The 10,326-nt window shown below is 40.6% G+C and overlaps 1 protein-coding gene across 1 annotated transcript; it reads right to left on the bottom strand.

The window, feature by feature from the left end:
* Positions 1-300: 300 nt before the first annotated feature.
* On the bottom strand, positions 301-9,861 carry LOC133912447 (ribosome biogenesis protein bms1-like). The gene is made up of 18 exons (XM_062355175.1): positions 9,629-9,861; positions 8,807-8,953; positions 8,638-8,728; positions 8,422-8,540; positions 7,844-8,034; positions 7,395-7,605; positions 7,022-7,259; positions 6,152-6,552; positions 5,777-5,876; positions 5,416-5,612; positions 4,710-5,059; positions 4,394-4,487; positions 4,089-4,307; positions 3,227-3,466; positions 2,116-2,325; positions 1,275-1,541; positions 997-1,200; positions 301-910 (listed from the first exon to the last, which is right to left on the bottom strand). Exons 1-18 carry the CDS (start codon positions 9,758-9,760, stop codon positions 758-760), a joined length of 3,564 nt encoding a protein of 1,187 aa, XP_062211159.1. The 5' UTR covers positions 9,761-9,861; the 3' UTR covers positions 301-757.
* Between the last annotated feature and the right edge of the window lie 465 nt (positions 9,862-10,326).

The raw sequence follows: 10,326 nt of genomic DNA, 5'->3' as shown, positions 1-10,326 counted from the left end.
GTCATGCCAAGCTGTTTGATACCGCCGTTAATGTATCTTCTTTTATCTGTTTGCTAAGAATATTTGTATGACTTTAAGAGGAGGAGAATATTTGGACTAAAAAAGGAAAAGCGAATATTTCTATGAGCATAAGCGCCACGTAGAATTCTCACGGGTCTGATCTCTCCTGTCACCGTGTGTTCTTCACTTATTCATCAGAGTTCAAAAAAGAAATTACATCGCTGCAGTTGGTCTCCCGTTGGGCCAGGAACGCGGCCATCTGCTCAAAAACATGACTCTGGCTGATTTAAGCCCATACAATTTATGCAAGATCCTTCTGATTTCATAAATTAACAGTAGTATTCACTGAAGAAAACATAAATAAACCATACCAACGAACAGGCGTACCTAGCCCGTAATACATCTAGCAGAACCACTGAAATCTGCTCTATCGTACAGATGAACTACAGCGGGGCAACTCGCCCATTCTATTTTCAGTCGGCAATCAGGCACAGCAGGCGCAACGAATAATTTCCCGTTACGCCTTTACAGTTTGTACAAACAGATCACACGTTAATACTAACGCACATACTACACGTCTCTCCACCTAGAGTAGTGCCGCCAGTTGAATTCTGCCCTGATTAAGGTCCTGTTATGTGACTCCAAACAGACTCACGCTGGAGTATATGTTGTGTACAAAAAAGCCATACTCTGGTTGGCGTGCCTCGAAGCCTCCTGGGGCTCCTTGTGTATAGACCCTTTCTTGTGCTCTTGGCACTTATCTGCGCGCACGTTTCTTTTGTTTATCCTCTTCCCGATATCTCTCGCGCCTCTCCTCCCGCTGTCGTTTCTTCTGTACTTGTTCAGTCTTGGCTTTCTCTGCCTCGTATGCTTTCTTCTTCTGCTGTTCCTTAATTTTCTTCTTCCTTGCCTGCAAGAATCCGAGAGAGTAATGAGCAAGAAGCAGCAGAACTACACCCGAAAATAACATCAGTTGCTGTGCACATAAGATATTACCTTCTCATGTTTTAGTAGAATTAGCTGTTGTAGCGCTGCATATTTCTTCTTCTCACTGGGTTCCATAAGTACTGGTACCCTGTTTCCAATTGGCGCTTTCTTCTGCTTAGGTCTATCCTTTGGCTTAGATTTAAAAGGAAGTAAATGCTGCAGCTTTGCAGGGATCTCTACAGGATTGAACTTCCGTGGTTTCCGCTCAATAGGCTGAAAAAGGAGATAATACAATATTAGACTAATAATAAAACAAAGTTATGCGAAAACAAAATAAGGCAGAGAACCTTGTAAACTGAGTCTTTATTGTGTGGAATAGGTATATTGTGTGCCCTCCGCAACTCAGCAGTCGTTCTCATGCCTTGCCAGGTCTGCTCTCGGGGTTGCAGAGCAGTAGTAACAAGGTTACAGTATGTGGGAACTTCAACGTTGACCCAGGCACGCAAGAAGACAATGTCACTCATAAGAATTCTGTCCTCGAAAGTGCACCTTGCAATTCCTTCTGCACTTTCCCCTTTTCTTTTTGGCATATCTCCCGCCTCGATCTTGGCAGCCTGTCATGAATGAAAGGTTACTTTCGTATATGTACAGTTAAACAGCTGCATTAACCCAAAATTCATGAAATCATCAACTTGCATGTGTGATCATCCAAGAATTTCCTCTTCAATCTTCATTGGCAACTCAAAGAAAAATGCTACTTATGTGCATATGCATAAAGACTAAATATGACCCAGTTCTGCAAATAAACATAAATCCGTCGGGGTGCCTGCATGCCCTTTTCCCTCTTATTTCTTAATTAATTGATTACTCATTCGAATAAATAATTAACTACTAGTCCTTAGTCCCGAAGTTGTCAATTTATTGGAATGATACCTGAGGAAGGTATAAGGGTGACAACAATTTAGATATCCTCAGTCGGCTTAGGAATGTAGAAAGTCTTTCATTCTCCTACTCTAGGAATCTATTGACATACCCAGCTGTCGTACCAATCAGAAGACAAAGAAATTGCAACAGCATAAAAACATCAAGAATCTATATAGGCATAAATTTTTATGGTTAGTCTAGAAACTCTTAAGATGATATAAACACAATAGTATGTGATTTCAAGCAAAAAAAAATATGTATTACCTTTTTAACTTGTCCTCGGATTCCACTTACTGTCCGAATGGACGCACCTTCAAACCTAGCAACCTCTAAATCAGATGTGAACATCCCTTTGACCAGAGCGGTTTTTTTAAATATCTTGCATGGTACACCTGTGAGCTTGATCTTCTTCACAATTCGGGCAGTATTGTTGAATTCTTGAATCCAGCCTGTTGCAGTTATCTTAAATGGCACCTGGGCAGATGGGTAAACATTGTTGCAAAGCATATAAGTCCAGGCACATAAAAAATGAATATGTAAAAAAACGACAAACAACATATTAACGGAAGGGTGCTGCTATACGTACGACTGGGTCTTGGGACCCAGCCATCTGACCAGGCAAACCGCGCAGCTACAGTACCCACAGGGGTACTGTAGTGATACCGGTCGTCGTAAGGCCCAGCCGTACGCATAACCTTTCCGTTAACGGAAAGTACTTTGAAGTGGTCCTGAGTTACATGTTAAAATGGCAGCCTTAATGTCCCCTACTTCTCAACATCATTCTTGTTAAAACAGACATCATTAAACACATTCATCAACTAAAATTCTGCCCACTCTTGACTAGCTTTCGGATTTGTGTAGCATTCATATAGCCATTAACCTTCTTCAGAGAAACGAGACCCCACTTCCAATACAAAGAAACCAGGTACACTATTTGTCTTACAAGTGAGAGGATGAAACATAGATACAAAGAGAAGCCTAGGGCAGAGTCAATGTCTTGATGGTAACACAACAATTGTGGAATTTATTTGATCAGCTATGTTTGATTTTTACAACTTGCTTCATCTTGGGACAAAAAAGGCTTTGTTGTTGTTGTTGGTTATGACTGATTTTTACAAGACTGTAATCAGTTATATACTTTTCAACAGCTGCAGTCACCTAAAATTATGGTTGTTACTGTCAGGCAAAGCCATTATTATTATTTTATTTTTTTTGAGAGAGAAGTAACCCAAACAAGGTAGGAAAGGTGGTACATGGCATAAGTCTGTACAATAAGTCAATAACATGGCATTAGCCTGTGGAAGCGCTAAACCTACATATTTCCTCTGCACCTCTAATCATGCATCGACTAATGTAAACAGATCATTGAATCTACCTTGTTGCTAGAAAGATTCTGGACTGCTAATACACCACTTTTTGGTGGAGCAAGTGGCCCCCAAAACATAGCAAAGCAATGCATATGCTCAGGTGTATACTTGAGCATGCGATGTCGACCATTCCGATCCTCTATTGCATACACAGGAGTCGTTTGGAATCGCCTCCATCCAATTGAGACAATGATTGGGTCCCTTGTCTTCAGTACTTTCCTGTGCCACCTGTGGCGCTTCAAGCTAGCCTACATGACGGTTGAAAAAGGCATATGTGAACCACTAACAACAAGACAGAAACATTCATGTGAATGATTGTTATATTCAGAAATTCACTACTGCAATAACAAACCAGTCATAGGAGGTATAACCGTATAATACACATCTTTGTTTGAAAACGAAGTTATATTTGTTATATATAAGAAAAGCACTTATAACTGAGCACACACATGTACTCGTTTTCCGTTATAGAACTGCAACAACTCTAATACCTATATGGCTATATCTGCTTAATCTGCACCATTATAATCAGAGTACACCACATAAGCAGTATTGATTTTCTCCCTTTCTTTCTTCTGATTGGAGTAATACCCACCAAACATGGAGGATCCAAATAAATTATTCTATTGATATATCACAAATTGATCGCCAAGATCGACAAACTAACCACACCATCATCTTATTCATGTCAGGCCACTAGCATATTATCCCAATTCCAACTCCTAGCATTGAATTAAAAAAATCAAGCCCAGGCAGGTGAATGGAAAGAGATGCATACCACCACAGAAACAATAAACATTTTATATTCTTCACATAAGCATGACTATGGTATGCCGAAAATAGGACAAGAAAAAGAAAAAAATAGCTGACCTGCATGTATCCAGTATTATCCTCACCAAGGCCAATACCACCAACAAGAATGGGATGGCGAGGATCAAAATGCTCAACGAGCTCAAACGGCACGCCATGTACCTCTAATCTGACGTAAGTGCCAGTCCTGAATCCTTCAATTTCTACTCGGGTATCTTCATCCAGATCGTTGAGTTCAGATATATTCATTTGCTTGCGAATTTCCATTTCCTCCTTTAACTGATGAATGTGTAAAAGTTAATCAGTACCTTGGAATAAAGCGAAGAGCCTCAAAGAAGCAACAAGCAAAGAGCATTATGGTATACTTTGTCAAAATAGCCCCCTTCATTAGATTGTTCTCGTCTGGATTTCTTCTTGTCATTATCAACTTCCTCACCAGAGAGGTCGGATCCATCATACGTAGGTTTCAGTCAAAGAATCAAAGGAGAAATGGATATAAAAAGTACTTTAAAAATAAAACAATAAAAAGGTCAAGTAAAAAGAGCATGTAGATAATTTCCCAGCATAAACTACAAATGAAAATAGAAATAGCATGGCAGTAACAGTCCTGCCCCCACCCCACCCAAAAAAATAAATATAAGTGGAGAATGAAATGAAACATCGACAACATATTAAGGATATTGTGCATCAAATTTTGATTTAAGTGCAAGCTTCTTCAGTCTTCTTTCTTCTTCTAGGCCATCTTCTTTGTGCACATCACCATTTCCTTCAGCATTTTCATCTGCCTGGCTCTTATGTACCTCACCAGTCTCAAGATCTTCAAAATCACCATATATTTCTTCAGCATCCTCTCCATTTTCATTTAAGTCCTGTCCTCTTAGAGCAGCTTTTGACCAATTTCCAGTCACAAAACGATCACGGATGCTATTGATGAGATCATCATTAGACCAATCTCTTAGCTCCGCTTTGAAAAACTTGGAGTAATCCTCAACATCTATATCATCAAAGCTTGGTAACTCACTCTTTGCTTGCTGCGAATCATAAACCCACATTTATGTTAAAACTAATAAACTAGCAGCAACCGTGTGCATTAAACAAATTATGCCAGGTACTACACACACAAGAAATGGGAGAATGTTCAGCCAAAAAAAATGAGGGAAATTACAAGACAGAATAAAGAAGGATCCAAAAGCCAACAGCGCACTTGGTCATTGATACTTCTGTTGCCCCCAACAGACAGAGGGAGAATGGTATTATGTTAGGATAAGAGGGATTCATTAACTTACCTCCTCTAAAAATCTCTTTCTTAACACATTAACTTATCAATTGAAGCAAGAGAAAAGGGATAATTTATCCTACAAAAAATTATAGCGTAGCACACAATTACCTTCTTCTGTCCTTTTGGAATGAAAAATTCTTCATCTGAGCTATCTGCTTCACTACTGTCATTTGCTCCTGATGCCGCACTGTCTAACTTTGAAGAAGGTTGTCCGTAAACAAGTTGCATCAGGTTGGCACTGCGTCTGGACAGTGTTCTAGCAAGCAAGGATTCTTTCCACTTCGAAGTGTTTTCAGTTTCATCATCTAAAATAGGAAAATGGGAAAAAAAAATAGCTGTCAAAACAAAAAACTGACTTCTATTTGCAAAGATAATAGTTTCAGCAAAGAAATTAGCAGCAAGGATCTCTAAGTGTGGCATGGGTCAGTGCAGCAACCAAGATGTCCGTTTGTTTATGTGAAGACAGTACCTGAATCAGTAGCTTCTCCACTATCATCAGATGATACAGAACCTCCGGATAAGTGGTCATCGCCAGAGTCCTCATTATCACTGTCATCTCCATCAATACCCTATAACGTAAATAAAGGATTAAAATACTTTTATAAAGCTTAAAGATAACTAAATATACTTCCCAATCTGGACCAGCGAACTTATCAACGGCTATAACAACTTATACATTTCCTGGCTAGGTTACGTACTACAAACAAATGCATACTTTGTCAAAAGAAATAGACCTATTTCCTAAAAATAAAGCCATGCTCTAAAAGACATCATAAACTAAATATGAAACAGAAATCGAGAAAGAATGCCATTCATTGATAGGAAATAAGGGAAAATGGTAAACCTCCTCATCAACATCATCTTTAAAATTAGCTGATACAGCTTTTCGCCTCAATCTTCCGTTGCAAAATTCCACCTGTTCCCTTAAGTCAACATCACGGTTGCTTAGCTGAATACCATCGTCATTATCCTCTTCACTATCACTAAAGCATTCAGAATGTCCACTGCTCTCCATGGTGTCTGCATTACTAATGTTAACACCATCTACTTGCTCCAAATTGTTTGCACCTCCCTGGTCATTCTGTCTTGCAGGGATGACATTGCCTTCTGCGTCACTGTTTTCCGATTGAGCAGCAGGCCCTCTACCAAAGAAATTTATAAAACTCTGTTCCAACTTTTCATCAAGGGAGTATCTCGTGTTCTGAAGTGTTTTTACCAGGGACACACCAACATCATTACCCTTCCCTGCAAAGCAATAGGCAAGCAGTACATCAAATAATTTAGAAGGGCATAAGTGCCAACTGAAGTTAACAATCGAGAGTCAGGTATCTAGATGAAAAACTAAAGTTAATCCAATCCCAGCATCAGTGCACATATAATATAACATGATTTTAAAAGCTCCACATTCTATAGTCGCTCAGATGCACCAACCATGTGTGTAACCGCCAGCCTCAAATCACAATCCAGCATATGAAACAATTCAAAGCGAAGCCATTCTTCTGAATAGCATACTAAATAAGTTAATGAACAAAGAAACAGAAGCAAACTTTTCAGCTTGATGGCCAAAATTCTTGTTAAAAGCATATTTAAGCATGGCACTTCCATCAGGATAGCATTACTATTGATAAGCATACTTCAAGAAACTCATTAAGCGCTGCAATGAATGAAATAGGGGCTCGGTGTTGGGTACGGATAGCTTATACTCTAGCCATACCTTGCTTTCTAGGCACATCATTGTCATCACTCTTTGAAAACTGAACAAGGTGATCATTGATATTGATATAAACCGCATCCTTGTCATAAAGTAGATCCCCAAGACCAGACATTGGTGCATAGAACAGCTTTTCCTTGTCACGCAATCCTCTCTTCTTTGCAGCTGATGGCAAAGGGCAAGGATCAGCCAAACTCGTCACCCCAGACAAGCTGAAATCACCTGCGCCTGTGATATGCACCTGCATAAATTATTGTGCATCTTAATATCACACAAGTGCACTTGTCGGCAAAAGAAACACTCCAAGCTGTTTCATGACGCTTTAGGGCAGAAGTGAGGGGCTAACTAAAGGAACATTGGAACAACAAATGTTTACCTTGGTCCCTCTTTTCATATTACAGCCACGAAGGTAACCATATAATGTTATTTTTCTATCACACTTTCTGTTCAGGCGCATACTTTCTGGAGGGGTCACATCTTCAAATCTATCAACTAACAAATAAGGATGTGCCATCCGCCAACTCAACGGGACAGGCTTGATAACAGAGATGAATCTTGCCAGATTATGTACTTCTCTTTTTGTGTATCTGCATAAAATTCAAATGCCAAATGGTCACAGATCTAAACAAATATTTCACCACAATGACGCACTGAGCCGGGTAATATACATCTGCATCATGACGCCACACCATGAGAGAAGCCAAAGGGTAGTGACCCATTTAAAATATGGTGAGATCAAACTGGTACAAACTGGCATAAGCATATGGTTTGATATTCCAGTTATCTAACTAGAAAATAACAGTCTGAAAGAAGAAAGCAACTTACTTTCCATGAATGAGACCTGACAAATAGAATAGTTTTGCTCCCTCCTTTATTTCAGCCCAGAATCGATGCTTAAGGCGCTGCTTAGTTTTCCTGAGTTTCTTCACATCTTTAAACTTATCAAGATGCGTAAGCACTCCCATCACCTTGGGGAACCCATGCACTTGCATGATATTAAGAAACTCAAATGTATCCTGTGAACAAGGGTTTGTTTTGGTACCCATTAGTGCAAGAAAGCATTAAGGGAGTTAGTCATGAAGGTACAAAAAAATTAATACGTCAACATAGACCAAGACAACAGGAGCTCAAGTCAATACCACATGACCCAGAGGGTTAACACTAAACACCGCTGAATACTAGGTCATCAAGCAACAAAACAGATCAACATAGTAAAATTTCTAATGCTGGCAACAGAACATTTAGCCAAATGAATAAGAAAAAAATGTCAAGGGATGATCTTGTAAGGTGCATTTAGAGAGAACCATATGTTGGACTTTTTTTGCTTGCATTTGCTAAACAACTTAACAGAGATACATATTAAGATTTTAATATTTGTGAAAATAGTGGATCTGACAACATACCATTTCAAATCCATAGCTTCCATCAATGAGCAATAAAGCGAGATCAGCTATTTTAGCAGCATCAATCATTCCGTTAATATCATTTGGACACTCCAAGAACTGTACCCTCCTGCTTTTACCTGCACGCAACAAACAAACATATAGAATAATAAGCTTAACATCTTCACAACAATTTGGCATATTTTAAACATGAGTTGATTTTTTATGTACATTAACCTGATACAACAGTGATGGGACCACAGACTTCAGACAGGTTTTGTTTGGTGTAGTGTTTTACTAGACATTTTATCAACAACGACTTCCCCACCTGATAAATTTGAAGTGAAGCAATGATAAGAGACAAGACAAGACACAACCATCATTTGTGCAAATTTAAAGAGCATACCCGTGGAGGTCCTTGAACTACAACAACAAAAGGAGGAGGTTCACCAATTGAACGGTCCATAATTGGCACATGAAGACGTCGTTGTTCAATCTCTGCCGATCGAGCTTGTAGACGCTTGGCCTTAGTTGCTGACTGAAATGCAAAAGCCTGAAAAAATAGCATGGTAGTCTAATTACAACAAGGCTTCCAAAAAAACCAGACAGGAAAGATCAAGAACCAAAAAGTCTTAGGTTATTGAATTAATTTACACCATTAAGCACAATCAGTTATTGAGTTCTTAAAGTGTTTTTCCCCTTGGGAAAAGGAATAGTAGTTTTTTAATAGGATGAATCATACTCCGTGCTCTATTCTCCACAGTCCCATCAAATACCTCATGTAATATTTGTCAACTGGCTTGCTACTATGAGGACTTGACCAAGATTACCGGAAATTCTGAATTTTAAGCTAACTCCAGCCCGAGTGGCTGAAACACCGAAATACTTTACCTGATTTGATTGGGTATGCATAACTTGAATCAGGTGGCCGAATTACAGAAACAACTCGAACAAAAAAAAAAACACTAAAAATGTGGACTTCATATGTGATTTTACCAGGATGTGTATTACTCTATGCGATACAACCACTAAGGTGTGGAGCTACAACAAATGAAAAACTACTTCCACTATGACTCCATCCCATCAACAAAATAAGATGGCTAAGCATCAAAGTTTATCATCATTACTAAACGCTCTCTTTCTCTCTCTGACAGTCGCCCGGTGACTCCAAGGCCACGTATCCTAATACATGGATACCAACTAAGAGCCGGATCGAATCGTATCGTACCTTGGGGTTCTTCTGCTCGCCTCCTGCATCGTCTCCCTTGCCCTTGCCCTTCTTCTTCCGCGCTTTCGCGCCGGACTTGTGCTGGCGGTGCGCCTTGTGCGGCTGCTCGCCGACGGCGTCCGCCGGAGCCATGGGAGCTAACCGGGTAGCTAGGGTTCGCGGCGGTAGGCCTGCCGCCGCTGCCGGGAGAGAGAGACGAGGGTTTATGGAGGCGGCTGCGCTTTCCTGTTGCTTCCGTTGGGCAGTAGAGGTTTCCCAGCGAATGCGCGGTTGGTCCAGGCTGGTGTTGGATGGCAGTTGGCCCTTCGGCCGGCGTGAGAAATTCAGAGCCCATAGGGGGTTGGGCTCTGAATCGAACAAGGCCCGTCAAAAGTTCGTTCGCGAGGGCGGCGGCGACAAGCCACCGGACGTTGCGCTTCCGCCAACCCGTCCTCCTCCTCCTCCACTCCTCCCCCCGACGCAGATCCCAACCCATTAATCAAACATTCCGGCTGAGTAATCAATCCCTCGTGGCCTACCTCCCGGGTCCTCCTCTCCGCGGTGCCAGATCCCCCAACCTCCGCTATTCGAACCGGGCAGAAGCAGCGACAGCATTTCTAGGGTTAGCTCTCAGAGCCCTTCGTGTTTGTGTGTGTGTGTCACAAATTTAAGGTCAATCGGTTGTTGTGGTCTACAGATTTCAAGCTCTCTTTTTTTTC

The sequence above is a fragment of the Phragmites australis genome, chromosome 3 (genome assembly GCF_958298935.1).
Source record: "Phragmites australis chromosome 3, lpPhrAust1.1, whole genome shotgun sequence".
NCBI classification, from domain to species: Eukaryota; Viridiplantae; Streptophyta; class Magnoliopsida; order Poales; family Poaceae; genus Phragmites; species Phragmites australis.
This window is presented reverse-complemented; position numbering and strand designations above follow the sequence as displayed.